At 37.6% G+C, this 19,837-nt stretch overlaps 2 protein-coding genes and 1 pseudogene across 3 annotated transcripts in view; all 3 read right to left on the minus strand.

Annotated features, from left to right (window-relative positions):
- Positions 1-10,718, minus strand: part of LOC109082721 — a 43,784-nt pseudogene extending 33,066 nt beyond the window's left edge.
- Positions 1-19,837, minus strand: part of LOC109095006 (CD276 antigen homolog) — a 467,477-nt gene that overhangs the window by 294,081 nt on the left and 153,559 nt on the right. The window lies entirely within an intron of this gene.
- Positions 11,554-19,309, minus strand: LOC109060948 (mannose-1-phosphate guanyltransferase beta). Of its 2 annotated transcripts, none has more exons than XM_042749638.1 (10): positions 19,140-19,309; positions 18,397-18,593; positions 18,224-18,304; positions 18,081-18,129; positions 17,098-17,240; positions 16,701-16,859; positions 15,878-15,956; positions 14,229-14,356; positions 13,160-13,342; positions 11,554-12,192 (listed from the first exon to the last, which is right to left on the minus strand). In XM_042749638.1, exons 2-10 carry the CDS (start codon positions 18,523-18,525, stop codon positions 12,061-12,063), a joined length of 1,083 nt encoding a protein of 360 aa, XP_042605572.1. In that variant the 5' UTR covers positions 18,526-18,593; positions 19,140-19,309; the 3' UTR covers positions 11,554-12,060. The 2 variants fall into 2 exon arrangements, with proteins under 2 accessions (XP_042605572.1, XP_042605571.1); XM_042749637.1 differs by having other exon boundaries at positions 19,098-19,309.

The raw sequence follows: 19,837 nt of genomic DNA on the forward strand, positions 1-19,837 counted from the left end.
GTAAAAGTCATATGCGAGTAGGCGTCAACTATCATGAATTCACACCTGAGAAGACAAAGGCCTGCATAATGAGCTGCATAATGAGCCATTCAGTCAGCTGTGTCACTGAGAGGGATTGAGTTACAAGAAAGAATGTGAGGACAAAATAAATGTATATAAATTTTATGTTTGTAGTTTATTTAGAATATATTTAATTATCCCACAACATAATTAATATTCACTTGTGAGTGCAGTTAAACAGTTTATAAGGAACAATCAATCAAGCTGACTTTCAAACTGAATTTTTTTGCATCATTACTCCAGTCACACAATCCTTCAGAAATCCTTTTAACAATCTTATTTTCTACAACAAAAACATTTATTTTATTATTATCATCATATTATTATTATTATTATTATTAATGTTGAAAGAGCTGAGAATATTTTTTTCAGGTTTTTTAGGGGGGATAAATTGAAAGAACAGCAATGATTGTTACATTTGTTACAGTTACATTTATTGTTACATTTATAATTATTTACATCAAGCTTTTGAATGGTATAGTAGTGTATATTGTTATTGAAAACTTCATAATATTTCACTTGATTATACATTTAATCAGGAATTATAGTTTGGAAAAAGTCTTTGGAAAAAGTCCAACTAGTAAAATGTTTACACGTTATGTGAAAACTAGTACAAGTATATAAATAAATAAGAGACTTACTCATGTTTATGATCTCTGCTGAATAAAGTGCGTCATTCTTTTTTCTGAGGAAATCCAAATCTCAAATCCTCAACCACATCACATCTTTTTGGGGTGAATTATGTCTTACTCCTCTCATCGCGAAGCAAACAGTAAAATAAAAAAAACTTGAAGAACAATCTCGCTGCGTTGTTTTCTGTTGTGTGGGACCGTATTCAAAAGCCGCCGCGCTTCAGTTAAACATTTGAATCTCAAAAAGCGCGCTCGGCGCGGGGGCGTGGTCGCATTAGAAGATAAATGAAGGGAGACGTTTGAAAAACGGACATCGCGTTGTTTTCATATGGATTACTTTATCAAAGAATATTTGTTTTCAGCAGCACTTGTTTAGTTTAAAAGTAGACATGTCAGGCTTTCTATAGATATCTCTCTCATGTCTCTTCGTTGAGTATTCACTGAGTTACAGTTCATTTTAATGATGGGTTTGTAACTCGGGTTTGTAAGATCAGCGCAGACAAAGGCTGCAGACAGCACTCCTTGTTTGTTATCTTTATTTTATAAGTGCACAAAAGTTTTGTTGTTATTATGTCTGTATACAAAAAAAAGTAGACCCTTTACAGATTCGATTGATGTATTGCTTTTTTTGTACGATCAAAACTGAAAGTGGAATTTAAGTTCTTTTCGGGGTTATCAGGAGAAAATACCCCAAAACGCGTCCTACCGTTAATCGACTCCAGAGGGTTAAAGTATGATGTAAAGTTCACTTAAAGAAAACTTATGAGTATACTTGCAGTATAAAACTACTAAACTAGTTGTTTACTTAGAGTATACTTCAAAGTGTACAAAGTATTTAATTAGTAAACTATCAAAGCCTTGGTTTGAAGCAGCGCAGAGCAACGCCATAATGCCAGCAACTCTAGGCAACTGATTATGCCACATGCAGACAAGGCCCTGTCCAGGTGCCTGATGCTGCATGCCCATTGCACCTGGCAACCCCAGCCGATGGCAGAGGCATCTGTTGAAACAACAACATGCCTGGACACTTGCACTAGTGGAACCCCTGCCCATAGAAAAGCAAGGTCCGACCACGGGCTTTGAAGGTTTGGCGGCAGGGACAGGGTACCCAAGACCCAGTGCATGCCGCGGTTGCCCATGCCCATCTCGGGACTCAATCGTGAAGTCAACGCTGAAAGCGGTCTCACATGAAGCAATCTGAGCGGCATGACAGTGGCAGCAGACGCCATATGCCCCAGGAGCCTCTGAAATTGTTCAATGGAACGCTTTCCCTGCCCTGAAATGGGACTCCAGGCAGTTCCGCATCGACTGAGACTGATGAGAGATGTGCTGTCAGGTCGACCAAGTCCAACTTGATACCGAGAAAAAAGATCCTGTGCACAGGGAGAGTTTGCATTTTTCCTAGTTGACCCGCAAGCCCCAACCGGGCTGAGGTGGCTGAGTACCACGTCCCCTGTGTTCGCCACAACTGAGCTCGGGCAACTGGACCAATCTGAGCCAGTCATCGAGCGTGGTTGAGAATGCGAATGCCTGCTTCCCTCAAGGGGGACGAGAGCTGCCTCCATGACCTTGGTGACACACAAGGCGACAGGGACAGCCCTAAGGGGAGGACCTTGTACTGATATGCCGCCCCTCGAACGCGAAGCGGAGATACGGCCTGTGTTTGTGGGAGAATCGAGACATGAAAGTTACACGTCCTTCAGGTCGATTGCTGCGAACCAAACTCCAGAAAAAGTTGCCCTCCAGGATCTCCGTAAACCTCCTCTGCACTTCCGGGAAGAATGGAACCGGAGGTGGCTGCGCGACAGATCGTTTAGGTGTATGGCACCCCCAAGAACCAATCATCCCAGCCTTGAACGTTCAGGAGATGGAGGGGCCTTCTATGGCAACCCGATGCATCTGCGGCCCTGGGCAAGTAAGCATAGCACGCAGCTTTGGATCTGACTCGGGCAATGCCGCTCACCCAGAAGGAGGCAACGCAGCCGGATTCTTCATCTCCAAAGCCTAACTCATCCCCCGATGCAGTGATCGACATCCAGGTCATCTGCTGGTGGGCCGGATGAAGTGCTGGGCCCTGGCCCCTGTTCCAGGGGACCAGCATCCGCATCACGTCTACACCAGAGGGTACGATGCACTGGAGGAAGGTGAGGGGCCCGTGGAGACTTGCTGGGCGGGGATCCCTCACTGTGAGCCGCAGATCACCCTGGCCATGAGCCAAGGTATTCCACCTCTGGTTTGGAGGAACTAGAACCGGGGCATGGGGAGGGGGGACTCCTCCTTGTTTGATGAAGAGGAGCCTGTGATCGCAACATCGCAATGGTCATATTCCCGCAATGGGAACATGACTCATCCATGACCACTGCCTCCGCATGCACGAGGCCCAGGCACTAGATGCAGCGATCGTGACCATCAGATGGAGCCAGAAAGCGACCACATCTAGAAACGCACAAGTGTAAAGACATCTTTAAAAAGTCGCCCGTCACTCGTGGAGCTCTTTTAGTAATTGCTCTATATCCTGCTTCCTGCTTGCTGTGCTGCTGCTGGTTTGTGATCGTAGCTCAGTGTAGCTTTGTTTTTCTGTAGAATCTCTATCTTACTATCACTCTTTGATGTTTAAAGTGATAAAATATAACTTAATTCCCACCATATTTCTGATATTATCTATCAATCTAATCTGATTAATGTTATCGTTCCCTTTTTTTTCTTTTTCTAAATCCACGAGTGCGTGTTAGCATTCGTTAGCTTGTCATTAGTGTTTCCATTCGTGCCTATCGTTGTTTTCTTTTCTCCTCTTCTCTCTCTCGCTAAGTTTCTTTCTCTCTCCGCTCCGTTTTTTTTTCACAAGTTCATCAAACAACTGTGGTAAGAATCTTTCATCAATCACGGTGAGTAATGGCTGCTCCTGCTATTGTTATTTGCACCACTTGCCACATGTATAGTTTATCTCTCTCTGTTGGTGACGAGGGATTCACATGTGATAAATGCAGGGAAATAGTTAGGTTGACAGAGAAGATTTCAGAATTAGAGACCCGATCCAAACTTTAATTGAGGACAGTAAGAATGTGAGGGCTCTAGATAGGCTTGGGATGTGACTAGCTCAGGGAGTCCTGAGCCTCTGCAGCAGAGCAACTGGGTGACTGTGAGGCGGCAAAGTCGGGAATCAAAACACCACTCTTCCGTTCCAATCAAAACATTAAACAGGTTCTCCCCACTCAGTGAAGCACCCACTGACGAAACCTGATGAAAGTGCTCTAGTTATTGGCGATTCTATTGTACGGAACGTGAAAATAGAGACACCAGCCACTATAGTCCAATGTTTACCGGGAGCCAGAGCGCCTGACATCTTGGCAAATTTAAAAGTGCTGGCTAAAGCTAAACGTTAATACAGTAAGATTGTTATTCATGCCAGCGCTAATGATGTTCGACTTCGCCAGTTCACTAAAAATAACATTAAAGAGGTGTGTGAACTTGCAAGCACGATGTCAGACACTGTAATATGTTCTGGTCCCCTCCCTGCTTGGTGACGAGATACATAGCAGATGTCATCACTCAATGGCTGGATGTCTAAGTGGTGCCCACAGAATAACATAGGTTTCATAGACAATTGGGTGAGCTTTTGGGGCAGACCTGACCTTTTGAAAAGAGATGGTCTTCATCCCTCCTGGGGTGGTGCTGCTCTTCTCACTAGAAATATGGCACATAGTCTTAGAGTTTGTACTTGACTAACTGGGGCCCAGGTCAGGAAGCAGACAGACTGACTAAACCAACCGTCTGCTAGCCGCCTCACGTCACAGAAGTCAGTCAATTCTCAGCACATAGAGACTCTTTCACCTAGATATCACACTGTAGAGAATGTGTCTATTCCCCAAACTAGAAAATACAAAAAACGTCCAAGCCAATTTAAAAGTAACAATATAATTGAGGTTCAACAAATAAAAAACAGATGCAATACGGATAACAAATGATAAAGCTTGGCTTAGTGAATATCAGGTCCCTTTCTAAAAAAGCACCTTTTTGTAAATGATATGATCACTGATCATAACCTAGATGTGCTCTGTTTGATAGAAACCTGGCTAAAACCTGATGATTAACATTAAGTCTTTAAATACCGTCTACCCCCCAAGATTACTGTTATAAACACAAGCCCGCTTCCAAAAGGTAAAGGGGGTGGTGTTGCTTCAATTTATAACATGTTTTCAGTATTTCTCAGAGGTTGGGCTTTCAAGTATAACTCGTTTGAAGTAATGGTGCTTTATATAACATTGCCCGAGAAGAAGAAACAAGTGTTAATGATAAATCCCCTGTGATGTTTGTACTGGCTACTGTATCAGGCCACCAGGGCACCATACAGACTTTATTAAAGAGTTTGCTGATTTTTATATCCGAGTTAGTGCTGGCTGCAGATACAGTTTTAATTGTTGGTGATTTTAATATGCATGTTGATAATGAAAAAGAAAATGAAAATCATACTCTAGATTTAATACTGTCACATGGAATTGATGTTGATGGTGTTGAAATTATGCAGCCAAGCAATGATATCTAAGATCATTATTTAGTTTTGTGCAAACTTCATATAGCTAAAACTGTAAATTCTACTTCTTGTTACAAGTATGGTAGGACCATCACTTCTACCACAAAGACTGCTTTGTAAGTAATCTTCCTAATGTATACCAATTCCTTAGCATATCCAAAAAATCAAAACAACTTGATGATGTAAACAGAAACTATGGACTCTCTCTTTTCTAGAATTTTAAATACAGTTGCTCCTTTACGCTTAAGGACGATTAAGGGAAAAACAGTGACCATGACACCGTGGTATATAATGAGCACTCTCACACCCTAAAGAGAGAGCAGCCCGGAAAATGGAGCGCGCAGCTGGAGGAAAACAAAACTAGAGGTTTTTCATATTGCTTGGCGAGAAAGTAACCTATCCTACTGAAAAGCATTAAAAACTGCTAGATCTGATTACTTTTCATCTCTTTTAGAAGAAAACAAACAAAACCCCAGGTATTTATTCAATACAGTGGCTAAATTAACGAAAAAAAGAGCATCAACAAGTGTTGACATTTCCCAACAGCACAGCAGTAATGATGAACTACTTTACTTCTAAGATCGATACTATTAGAGATAAAATTGTAACCATGCAGCCGTCAGCTACAGTATCGCATCAAACAGTGCACTATACATCCCTTGAGGAACAGTTCCACTCATTCTCTACTAGAGGAGAGGAAGAATTGTATAAACTTGTTTAAAACATCTAAACCAACACACATGTATATTAGACCCTATTCCATCTAAGCTCCTAAAAGAGGTGCTTCCAGAGGTCATAGATCCTCTTCTGGACTATTATTAATTCCTCATTGTCATTAGGATATGTCCCCAAAACCTTCAAACTGGCTGTTATTAAGCCTCTAATTAAGCCTCTTGTTGTGTTTTTTTTATTTTTATTAACGCCTCTAATCAAAAAAACACAACAAGAACTAGTTAATTACAGACCGATCTCGAATCTCCCTTTTTTCTGTCCAGATACTAGAAAAGGCAGTATCCTCACAATTATATTCCTTCTTAGAAAAAATGATATCTGTGAGGATTTCCAGTCAGGATTTAGACCGTATCATAGTACTGAGACTTCTCTCCTTAAAGTTACAAATGACCTGCTCTTATCATCTGATCGTGGTTGTATCTCTCTATTAGTGCTATTGGATCTTAGCGCTGCGTTTGACACTATTAAACCACAACATTCTTTTTGCATAGAATAGAAAACTTTGTTGGTAGTAATGGAAAGTGCATTAGCATGGTTTAAATCGTACCTACAGTATATGACCGCCATCAATTTGTAGCAGTGAATGAAGAGGTATCATATCGATCACAAGTGCAGTATGGAGTACCTCAAGACTCAGTACTAGGGCCGGAGATATCATCAGGAAACACTGGTGTTAGCTTTCACTGTTATGCTGATGATACTCAGCTCTATATTTCTTCGCGCGCCCAGCGAAACATACCAATTTGAAAAACTAACAGAATGCATAGTCGATATAAAAAAACGAATACAGAAATGCAGAAATGGAGAAATGTTAATCCATGCGTTTATGACCTCAAGGTTAGATTATTGTAATGCTTTATTGGGTGGTTGTTCTGCACGCTTAATAAACAAACTCCAGCTAGTCCAAAATGCAGCAGCTAGAGTTCTTACTAGAACCAGGAAGTATGACCATATTAGCCCTGTTCTGTGAACACTGCACTGGCTACCTAGTTAAAACTTCGTATAGAGACTTTAAAATCTTGCTTATTACTTATAAAACCTTGAATGGTTTAGCACCTGAGTATTTGAACAAGCTCTTGTTACATTATAGTCCTCCACTACCGCTGCACTCTCAAAACTCTGGCAATTTGATAATACCTAGAATATCAAAGTCAACTGCGGGCGGCAGATCCTTTTCCTATTTTAGTGCCTAAACTCGGGAATAATCTACCTAACTTGTTCGGGAGGCAGAGACAAATCTAGATTAAAGACCTATCTCTTTAACCTGGTTTACACATAACACACTAATACGCTTCTAATATCCAAATCTGTTAAAGGATTTTAGGCTGCATTAATTAGGTAAACCGGAACTGGGAACACTTCCCATAACACCCAATGTACTTGCTAACATCGTTAAAAGAATGGCATCTACGCTAATATTAGTCTGTTTTTTTTCTTATTCCGAGGTCACTGTAGCCACCAGATCCAGTCTGTATCCAGATCAGATGGTCACCCAGATCTAGTACGTATCCAGCCCAGATGGTGGATCAGCACCTATATAGGATAATATTAGTCCCTGAAAGAGAGCTGAGACCAGGACAACTAGATGAGGCCCCAGATACCCCCTGTAAAGACCTTGTCTCAGACAGTGGCTCAGCAAAATCCCCAGTGTTAATTTAACACTCTGAGTGTGGACTCATATAAACACCGAAGTAGTGTTAAAAGTAACACTGAAGCAGTGTTGAAGTTAATGAGATAATTAGGTGTTTGATTGAGTGATTATTGACTATTATTGAAGACACCTGATTTTAACAAGCAGAATCACCAAAGAATACAATCACAATTTGCGTGTCACCATTATAGTGGTCAGTATTTGCTTTAGTTGGGATCTTGACCCTTAAGTGGTTAACTTTAGGTTTTGTGTGGTAACTGAGTTATAACAGACAGACAAACCAGAGGAAATGTGGTCATGTGTTGTTGGTTGTGTTTTGGGTCTGAATACTTGAGTTGGATTGTCTTTATTTATTACATAAGTTAAATGAAAGAATACAAGACCTTGCATTTTGACCTAATCAGACAGATGTTTTTTAAAAGTTACAGCTACATAAAAAGGAATAAGTTTTTATTTAGACACACAGACATCAAGAATCAGCGTGAGCATCACAACACATGGTGACCATCAAAAAAAGCATCATTTTTGCCGTTTTTTATGTGAGTTTTTAGTATTTAGTTTTGTGATGTTCAGAGTTGATCTGTTTATCTGAATATGCTGTTTGTCCCGTTGTTGAGATTCATACACTGATTCTTGATGTCTGTGTGTGTGCCTTAAATAATAAATCTTGAAAAAGAAATCAAAACAGTTTTGCAAGGGACCCTTACAAAATGTATAGCAGATACAGACTTTCCACTGTGGCATCAGAAGTTGTTATATTTCAATCAAGGAAATATAACTCAGAGAAAAGACTCTGAATGAGTTCAATGATTCAGGTCACATAATGATTACATTAAAACATAATTCATCACAACCTGACGACTTTTACTCTTGGCTTATCTGTCTGTTATAACTCAGTTATATCAGCCAAACAAAATTTAATGTTAAAAAGTCAAGGGTCAAGATCCCAACTAAAGCAAACACTGACCACTATAATGGTGACACACAAATTGTGTGTTTTTCCCCCCTCGTTTAGTGATTCTGCTTGTTAACATCAGGTGTCTTCAATAATGGTCAATCATCACTCAGTTAATCACCTAATTATCTCATTAACTTTAACACTGCTTCAGTGTTACTTTTAAACACTACTTCGGTGTTTATATGAGTCCACACTCAGAGTGTTAAATTAACACTGGGGATTTTGCTGTGCACCCGAACAAGACCACAGGAAACAGATGATTCTTCTGCACAGTCTGACTTTGCTGCAGCCTGGAATTGAACTACTGGTTTCATCTAGCCAGAGGAGAACTGTCCCCCCGACTGAGCCTCGCTTTCTCCCAAGGTTTTTTCTCTATTCTGTCACCGATGGAGTTTTGGTTCCTTGCCGCTGTCCCCTATGGCTTGCTTAGTTGGGGACACTTCATTTACAGTGATATCGTTGACTTGATTGCAGATCAAGTCATTGACAGATACTATTTAAACTTATCTGAGCTGAATGATGACATCACTGAATTCAATGATGAACTGCCTTTAACTGTCATTTTACATTATTGACACACTGTTTTTCCTAATTAATGTTGTTCAGTTGCTTTGACACAATCTGTTTTGTATAAAGCACTATATAAATAAAGGTGACTTGACTTGACTCTTTTAGTGTTTCCACAGCAGGAACCAGCTCCAAATAAATGTTTAGAATGGGCCATTTATTCATTGCATCTCTGGTTATGAGAGTATGGGGATTTTCATACGTCTTCAATAAAGTTTAAGTTTCACATAAAGGAAAAACAGAAGCGGAGAGAGGTTGAGGGGGAGGGAGGGAGAGAGGTGATTTGCTGTCTCACTGAGACCCGCAATAATTAAGGTATATATTACATTATGGTGTTAGTTATAATATATAAATAAATATTCAGATGTCCTAGTGTAAATGTCCAGATGTTCTAAACCATTTTCTTTGTTGTCTTAATGCTTTGGCAGTACAAAATGTATTTTTGTCATGCCAATAAAGCTATTTGATTTTAATTGAATTGAAAATTGAGAGAGAGAGAGAGCAAGAGAGAGGAGCTGTACTTTTACCTTTATCTCGAAACTTGGCACTAGGAACATGAGTTATGATTCAGTTTCCGAGTTTATCTTGGACCTCAACGCTATGGGGCTTGCCAGCAGTCTTGATTTAGCAAGAACGCCCCGTGTTTGGGCAAAATGATTGCCAAACTATGTGTAAATGAAAATCTTATGTAAATCTGACAATATGGTGCACTTCTTCTTGTATTCTTATTGCTGTACAGGAATCAACACACACACACACACACAAAGTCCCCCCGTTTGACAGTCAGTTTGTCAGTGTGCGCTAATGGAGGCGAAAATAAACATAATTATACTTTTCCGTTTCCTTAGAACAAAAGCCGTCTACAAACAAAAGCTGTGAGATTTAAATGTGACGTACACAATACAACATGTGTGAAAATAAACACATTTTAGTGTAAACCTCAGCGCGCATTCATGACTTACCTTCTGTTCTGTTCACCCGCGATCATATAATTTCTGTCAGAAAGGCGAGTCTGTTTGTTTTTTTCATAAGTGTATTTTGTTTCGGTGTGTCTGGTGATATTGCTCTGCCTATGACTGTTCTTTCGCGCAGGAATGAGACATTACATCACCTTCAGCGTGAGATTAGACAAAAGCAACAAAACTGTGTCTAAAAAGTTACTCTATATTAACTGAGCAGTGGTACTGGTCTGCATATCAGCATTGCTGTGATTACATGAGATGTGTTGATTTTTAACAGAACTCTTGCTTGCGTGAACTTGGCAAATTGTACTTTTCCTAACAAAAAGTATAGTTGTTCCGCAGTCTACGTGTTAAAACGCACGCTGTATTCTGTAGAATTCAGCGAGAGCTGATATAATTTCGAATGCAGTAGAATAACGTACCTTCTGTCCGCTCGCGAGCACATCCATTCTGAATCAGACAGGAAGGTCTGTTTGCGCTCGCTCTCTGGAGATGAAGTCAGACCAAAGAGTTTGGTGCGGGGCTCCTAGTGCGTTTTCTCTGCCTGACTCTGACCCACCGCTTAAAACTACTAGCAATGACGGGAATGAGATATTACAGCACTCGTGAATGTGAGATTAACACACTTCGGTCTCACATTTCATGTTTCATGTGTTTCCTCCAAACGCTGCACTTAATTATATGGAGAAGCAGCCAAGAGGGCGTCGACCCGAGAACCCATTGAGCACGTCTAAAGACTCAAGAGAAAAAATACAGTGCGCATCCATTTACAGGAAGAACCAACTTTCTGTTCATCCACAAATGTAACCCTGGACCACAATATCAGTCCATAAGGGTAATCTTTTGAAAATTAGATTTATAGACAGTCTGAAAGTTGAATAAATAAGCTTTCCATTGATGTAAGGTTTGTTGAGATAGGACAATATTTGGCTGAGATACAACTATTTGAAAATCTGGAATCTGAGAAAATCGCCTTTAAAATTGTCCAAATGAAGTTCTTAGCAATGCAGATTACTAATCTAAAATTAAGTTTTGATATATTTATGGTAGGAATTTTACGAAATATCAATGTTCATGGATGTTCATGGTCCAGAAATGACACATAAAATGTCAATGAAACCATAAAGTAATTCATCCACATTTTTATAATTAAAAAATGTCCATGAAAACATAGCTGTCTTATTTCAATTTACATTCTAAAAGGTCACAGGTAACTTTAATAAACTGTTAAAATGGTTTAAACTGCTTTTCAGATTCATTCATACAACTTTCTTATATATATATATATAAAAATAGAAAAGACATCAAGACCAAAAATCCTCATATGTATACAGAGACATAATTAATCTTGAATGTCTTTTTCATCTTTGTTCATCTGCACAGGAAGTAACCATCACATTTCTACATGACCTTGAGTGATGAATAAAAAATGCTTTGCATAATTTAGTACACACTACAAGTTTTAGGTGTGAACAGTCTTTACAGTAATCAGCTTTTGCATCATCTGATACATAAACATTCTTCTCATTCTTTCTACAGGCACCGAGTTTTATCCTGAAAGCGTTACATGCCCCCGTTTAGAAATGGAAAAACACAATGAAAAGAATACAAACTAGACAGCTTACTAGTGTCTCAAAATCAACAAAATGCACCAAAGCAAGTGAGTCCTGGTCTAATTGTCAGTAATAGGGAACACAATGCAGACAGAGGGAAATCATGAAAAAAAAACAGCACTTGACAGGTGAGAAATGTGAGATGCAGCCTTTCAGCTGGAGATCATCTACTATACTGTAGATGTGATTTTTCCTGCGGCAGCACTTTTCTCAAACACCACAGTCAGTAACTGCATACTTCAGATTCTTCACAAATAACACCGTTCCCATCATGCTCATTAAGCGTATCGGTCGATTCTCGTGTCATCCAGCGGTTACACACTCGGGCACTTTGTGAGGGGCGTGAAGGGTCCTTCACATGATGATCCGCGGCTCAGGAACAGAGTCTGCGATGGATTTATGAGGCAGGACATTGGCACCGTTGATGTAGAGCTCATCGTTCACGATCACATCTTCACCCAGGACTGTAACGTTCTCCATCCGCACCTGACCAACACAATCATCATCATACAAATCACACAGGAGAGAGCACAGAAGCAGCCTTCCACAAGAATAAATCCCATTCACATACTCCAACTTATCCAAATTTTTGATTTCATTTCATCATTCACAATGCTTTATAAGAGTAGTAGTGGTTATTACCCTAGTAAAAAAGTAATATATATAAAACACATTTATTTCATACTAATATAGTTTAAATCTATTAACATATTTACTGACAGATAGTTCGAGACTTACTGACATAAAAACTATTTTATAGTGATGTCAAACCATTAATCGCATCCAAAATAAAAGTTTTTGTTTACAGAATATATGTGTGTCCTGTGAATATTTATTATGTAAATGAACAACAGAAATAAATAGAATAATATTTTAAACTTTACTTGGCATATTACTTGCACACAATACACATTTCTTAATATTAAGTCTAAAATGTGTTTCAGTGTCACTTTTGATGAGAATTGTTTGATCTTTGAATAATATCGGTCTTTAAATGCAAGATATTTAAAGTGTACCTGAAGTATACTTGCAGTAGTTCCACTTTTGCACTATCACATATACGAAGTATATATTTAATTGGACTTCAGCACTACCTCCGCACAATAAAAGTGCATTAAGTACAAAATTAGTTACCAGTTAGTATACCAGTAAAATTAGTATACCAGTTTAGCATACTAAAAGTACAATTGCAGTGCATTTTAATCAACATTTAAGTACATAAATATGAAAATGTATTTGTAGTATACTTAGCATGAAATAAATGCATTTCAAATACATTCAAGTATATTTATTCTTTTTACTAGGGTACTTTTATACTTTGAATAATATTGTCATTCATACAATAATTAGCTTGGTTCTTGGCTTAAAATTATTCATAAAAAACTCCTTTGTAATTGCTATGAAGAAAATAAATGAAAAGGCGGTGCTCTGTGAAATCTTCAGTTAAACTCACCCACTGCCCCACTGAAGAGCTCCAGCCCACAATGCAGGACTCCAGCCAGGAGTGGGAGCGTATGTGCGCCCCCTTCAGGACGGTACAGCGCTTTACTCTCACACCATCCTCCAGAACCACTCCGGCTCCGATCGTCACATTGGGCCCTATGGTACAGTTTTCCCCGATCACCGCTGTTGGGTCCTGGGTTGGTTTAGTTTACAGTGTGTATTTTTTTTTTATTAATTGTATTATGTTTTGATTATAATTTAATTAAAGGTATATTTTGTTTTGATAGGTGAAATGCATGATTTTGTTTTTTTTTTACATAACAGAAAATGGAAAGTGGCTTTAAATATTTTTTTTAGAGTGAGTATAAATCTTTCCAAATTCCTTCTTTAGTCATGTTCAGAGCAGGGTGGATTACTTACAAATTGTAATCCGTTACTGACTCCAAATTACATGACAAAAATTTTAGTTGGTAAAATAATCTGTTACTTTACACATTTTAAGTAATATAATCTGAGTACATTAAAGATTACATTGCGTAAAAGTTTCCCAAACTGGGCTTTGTGAAGGAACTGCAGGGGGTTTGTGAGTTTAATGAAAAGCTAAAAATTATTTAAATCATTAAAATGTTAAATTAAAATAAATCATTTTAAAATAAAATCAACTTAAATAAAACACTTGAAACATTTAATGTATTGACCTGCATGTCATGCAAATGTAATACTTTATTATTAAAATATTTATTTTAAAATCTTAGGAGTACTTCATATAAAAATATATTAGGTGAAATAATTTTGACTCTAAAAATATATTAGGTGAAATAATTTTGACTCTAAAAATATATTAGGTGAAAGTTTGAGTATGACTATACTGTATGTTACCAGACACTGCTGTCAAGAGTTTTTTCCTGATTTGCAATGTTATTAAAATGCAATTTTAACACACAGTTGAAGATTTTTGTCTTTCCCCATTTAAGTAAATAGAAGCTCTACTTGCTGATGTAAATTGAGATTACTTTTTGCTACTACCTTGTGTTCACAGCCAATATAATAAATATTTAGGAGTGAAAAGCGTGTCTCACCACAAGAACGTTTCCGAGGAAGCCTGGCCCGGTGCGGAGCCGCTCGGGGGCCTGTTGCCGTACAGACTGCAGGTACATGCACATGCCTGTCAGGAAGTCTTTAGGCTGGCCAATGTCCATCCAGAAACCTGAAACACACAATTAACAAAACAACTGTAACTGTTAGTTTAGCAACTATATGATGCATATCATAACTGGATCGAAATTACACTAAATGTGTCACGGAGAAACAGCGTTTGATGGAATATCAAAATGTCAAACAGTGATGAAAAGCATGTAAGTTGGAGTAAAGAAGAGATCATGTTATTCAGTCTTGGTCCAAAAAGATTATTCAATCAAACTAGATGGTACTGTTTTCTATATACATATATGCCAAACTGATGCAAACAGCAAAGTTTGCATCACATTATTTAAAACGGTTGTCTTCTGTATTCATCCAATCAATGATACTGATAAAGCAAATATGCAAATAAGAATGTAATGAGTAAACCTGAAAGCCCAAATCTTAATGGCTCATAAACACCAAGTATGATAACTATACCATTAGTTGTTCTTCTATACTAGTTTATTCCTAAACCAGAGTTAAAGCTGGAAAAACTTGAGCCAGGTTTTTGTTAGCCTAAGGTTTACGTGAGTTGGGATTAGCAATTTTAAGTTTAAACAGCCCAACTGATTATTTAGGTGAACTGTACAAATTTATACGGATAAACCTGTGAATAAATATACTGCCGATCAGTAAGATTTTTAATGGAGTCTCTTATTCTAATCAAGGCTGTATTTATTTGATCAAATACACAGAAAAAACAGTAATATTGTGAAATATTATTGCAATTTCTAATATTGGTTTTGTATTTTAATATACAATAAAATATAATTTATTCCTGTGATCAAAGCTGAATCTTCAGCATCATTACTCCAGTCTTTAGTGTCACATGATCCTTCAGAAATCATTCTAATATACTGATTTATTATCAATGCTGGAAACTGTTGTGCTGCTTCATATTTTTTTGGAACCTGTGATACTTTTTTCTTTGATACTTTGAATAAAAAGTTTAACAGCATTTATTCAAAATAGAAAACTTTACTAAACAATACAAGTCTTTACTATTGCTTTTTATCCATTTAACACACCCTTGCTGAATAAGAGTATTAATTTCTTTAAAAATTTACTGACACCAAACTTTTGAATATTAGTGTGGATTGTAACACAAATTTCTGTTTCAAATAAACACTGTTTTTAGCCTTTTATTCATCAAAGAATTCTGAAAAAAGTATCACAGGTTCCAAAAATATGAAGCAGCACAACTGTTTCCAACACTGATAATAAATCAGAATTAGAATGATTTCTGAAGGATCATGTGACACTGAAGACTGGAGTAATGATGCTGAAATTTCAGCTTTGCATTACAGGAATAGATTATATTTTAAAGGATATTAAGATAGAAAACTGTTATTTTAAATTGCAACAATATTTCACAAATGTACTTTTATTTCCCCTGTACTTTTGATCAAATTAATACAGCCTTGTTACTTTTGAATGGCAGTGTATATCAATAAAAGGAGGTAATATCTGTGATAAATACTATTGAATGATTGTATTGGAGAAGTCCTAATCAGACGTGTCAGGTGAAAGCTGTGTGATCCTTTACCTTGCAGCTCCATGGCATAAAGGTGTCCCTCCTCGGCCATCACAGGAAATATTTCCTTCTCAATGGAAGTGGGCCGCAACTGAGTATAAAATACAGAAAAATTTTAAACATATCAGCAAAATATAAACAAGTTAAATGTGATGCAAGCAAATATTTATAGAATCACAAAGAAAACAGTCCTACTCCCTGAAAGATAGTGGTATAAATGCATTTACACTGCAACAACATAAATAATTCTGAGATTTTTTTTTTTTTATAACACTTTGATGAATGATATTTTACTAGTTGCTATGAAATAGAAATTCACCTTATACATTTTCTAAATGAATGTCATTGATCTTATTATAAACAATTCATCCATGCATTTGTTTCATTTTAAAAATTATTTTTGAACTTTTAAATAAAACATCATGACTGGATCTTCCAGTAAAAAAAATTGACTTTTCTCTGGTGACATATGGTCCGGTGTGTTGGTCTTCTAATCATTTAGTAGATTTGGACCGAATGAGACATTTTTCTACATCATACGACTGAAGCCTTTACTTAAAGTAATTTTATACTGTACTACAGTTAAAACTGTAATTGAATGATTTTTTATGTAAATCACAATAAAGGCAGTACAATGAGAATGAGATTTTTTCACATTATGGTAATTAAATTTTGATGGGAGAAATATACATTACTGTCACAATGCAAACAATGTACCATAGGTTGCTTCCTATAAGCAATATGTATTGATTGCAGTTAAAAAAAATATATATTTTTGAAAATTCCATATAAAATGACAGTGTTTTTCTGAGATGGTGTTTGCATCAATCCTGACCTGGATTCTTCTCAGCATGGCAGGGCTGAAGATGTACATCCCAGCATTGATTTTGTTGGAGACAAACACTTGAGGTTTCTCCACAAAGCGGTGTATTCGTCCAGTGTCTCCTTCATACACCACCACACCATACTTAGATGGCTCTTCCACTTTTGTCACCTGTAACATCAGCCAGACAATTCCAGTAAGTGAGTAACAGTCACAGATGAGTAATATTGGGTCAAATATTCCTTCAGAGATGAGAGAGGCAGAAATTTACAGAAATCAGGTTAGGATCTAAAAATGTATTTGTTTTATACTGTGCATTGAAAGTAGCTGTAAAGCTCCTTAGGATAGACTATGATCATACAGTGGTTTCCACAACATTTGGGATTTCCAAAGAAAGTGTGTTTCTTACGACAATGGTGCCCTCTCTGCCGTGCTGCTGGTGGAACCTCAGCATGTCGTCGAAGGGAAAATCACAGATGACGTCACTGTTGAGAACGAAGAAAGGCTCCTCGTTATCGGTCAGCAGCTCTCGCGCCAAAGCCAGAGGACCAGCTGAGAGAAAAACATCAGATTTACAGTTTCACACTGGCTGCGATTGTGCATTTATTTAATCCTTTGGTGCTCCTCATTTGGGAGTCACACCTGTAATCTTCTCGGTGACCGGACATCTAAAATGTAACTTATTTTTCTCCCCAGTAAAATCAATGTAATATGTTTTTGTTCAATAATATTTTACATTTTTTTCTTTTGTATTTTGAGATAATTTCATGGCACCAATTAATATTAATGCAATATTTATGATCAATTTCTGCCCATTGAAAATAACATTTTTTTTTTTAAATATATTTTTATATTACTTTTCAGTGAATGCAGTATTTCATGTTAAAAGAGTCAATGCCTTGCAAATCCAATTTTTGAAGCCAGATTAGTGTCATGGGAGTAAAATAAGAAAAACATTTGCAATTCCGTAGTTTAGCCCATAGACTTCTATATAGCTCTTTATAAAAAGGCTTTAAATTCTCTAATTGTTTTTAGACATATATACTTATTTTTATTAAGTTGTGGGTTTGTATATATATTTAGACATTCTCAAAGACAACTTTTTGTAAAGGTTTAGATTTTTTGGGGGTTTGAAATGTTGATTTGAAGTGTCAGTTTTTGAATTATTATTAATACAGTCAAACCTGAACACAGAGTGTTCACACAATGTTACACAAAACATTAAAATTTTATAAAAATGTAACAAAAATGAACAGGATTTTTTTTATTAGAGCTTAATTGTTCCACGTGTGTGTGAGTGGATGTGTTGCTTTTACACTCTTGATGTTGTAGAGTTTTCAATCATAAGTGACCAAAGAGCACCTTTAAAGTGACATGAAGATGTTCACCTACCGGTGCCTAGAGGTTCCTTCTCATGTGAAAGGGAGATTTTTATTCCAAGCTGTGCCAAACAAAGATAAGACCGTATGACTTTTGATATTCACCACATAAAAACATGAAACTGCAATAAACGAGTTAAATGCAACAAGCATTACCCTCTGCTCCTGAGCTCTCATCTCTCGCTCCAACAGCTCAGACATGTAGCTCACAGCCAAAATCACATGACGGACTCCAGCCTGACCACAGAGACACCAAACATTAACATTATAATGCTGCAGATCAATCAATAAAAAGCACAAATGTATGGAAAGGTGTCCTCCTGAGCTACCTTGACCAGAGCCTCCACCTGATGCAGCAGGATCGGTTTGTTGCAGAACTCAACCAGAGGTTTGGGCACAGTGAGCGTGAGCGGCCGTAACCTTGTGCCATAGCCACCAACCAGGATCAGAGCTTTCATCGTGGGTCACTGGAGCGGGACGCTGTCAGCGCAGACGGGCATCGGGTGCAAATATTTATATACGGTGCCTGAGAAACAAAATGAGAAACATCTAACAGCTATCCTCATTATATGAGTGTTTATAAAGAGCTTCGGACACTAGTGAACGTCACAATGGGATATATTTGACACCTTCTTTATGTCCCATGAGAACACACCCACACAGCACACCTGTAATACCTGAAAATCTTCTCTCTAACAACGAACTTGACTGTGACATTATATAAAGCCAATCAAGTCTGTACACACGAACACTTTCTAACACAACTGGAAATGATGTAAGGAAAAATCTTGAACAAAACATCTTAAATTTAATTCTTTCTTTGTTGGTCTAGATTACAGTTTTGAGGAAGTTCCCATGTATTCTGGACACTTGTTGGCTGCTTTTCCTTCACAATCAACTTGTAACAATTATTGTTATGATCAGTAACTTAGTAATACTAATACACGCACAACGATGTTTTCTACACACTACTGTAACTTAAATATTATATCAGTAAAACTGAAGCTCATGTTTCATATGGTAAACTCACCCAGTAAACGATTCACCTGCTGCACTGGTTTGATTTTATTACCTTCAAATGATCCACAAAACAAAGGTGATGGCTTTCAAAGTCACTTCCACAGATGAGCTCTATTCTCTGTTTAAGCTGTTGTTTAGAGCTGACAGATTTACAGATCTGTAATATTCTGTGATGAAGAGAGTGCAGTTCCGTACAGTGATGACGAGGCGGACAGAGGGCGGAGCCACTAGTGCGTCATGGGTCAATGGAATGTGCCACTACTGCGAGGGAATCCCCGGATATTTGCCTTACATTACGGAAGACTTTACGTCTTGCCAACATCTTTTAAACGATCGAAGAGTATCTTATTATTTCTTGTTTTATGACATAATATGTAATGACGCTAATTATAAACAAAATAATGGATTAACAGTTAATATTGGCTATGGTTTCCCCCAATTAAAATGACACACGCGGCCTCATAGACCAATCATTTCATAACAACGTGGCGCGGAAGTGAATAAGAGCCTTATCAAAAATCATTCCATAAGAAAAGTCAAGCAGCTTTATCTATATGTAAAATACATGAAAATGGGTGTGGCAATATTGTTTGTTTTGTTTACACGCGCCATGTTTTTTTTTTTATATATATATAAAGAACACATGACAGGCTGAATACTATTTACTATTAACTTCATCTCAGTAACCGATCTGTCTTGTAATTCTACACTATTAAATTGAGTGCACTGGTACCACGGTCAAAACTGACT

This window comes from Cyprinus carpio, chromosome B22, assembly GCF_018340385.1.
Source record: "Cyprinus carpio isolate SPL01 chromosome B22, ASM1834038v1, whole genome shotgun sequence".
In the NCBI taxonomy this organism is placed as follows: Eukaryota; Metazoa; Chordata; class Actinopteri; order Cypriniformes; family Cyprinidae; genus Cyprinus; species Cyprinus carpio.

Bases quoted from the DNA above. Each gene is read 5' to 3' on its own strand.
- LOC109060948 (XM_042749638.1), bottom strand. From the start codon at position 18,525: ATGAAAGCTCTGATCCTGGTTGGTGGCTATGGCACAAGGTTACGGCCG. The intron at 14,357-15,877 runs GTAAAGGATCAC...TGTGTGTTTCAG, and splicing joins TTATGCCATGGAGCTGCAAG to GTTTCTGGATGGACATTGGC. The intron at 12,193-13,159 runs GTGAGTTTAACT...TGTGTTGGTCAG, and splicing joins GCTCTTCAGTGGGGCAGTGG to GTGCGGATGGAGAACGTTAC.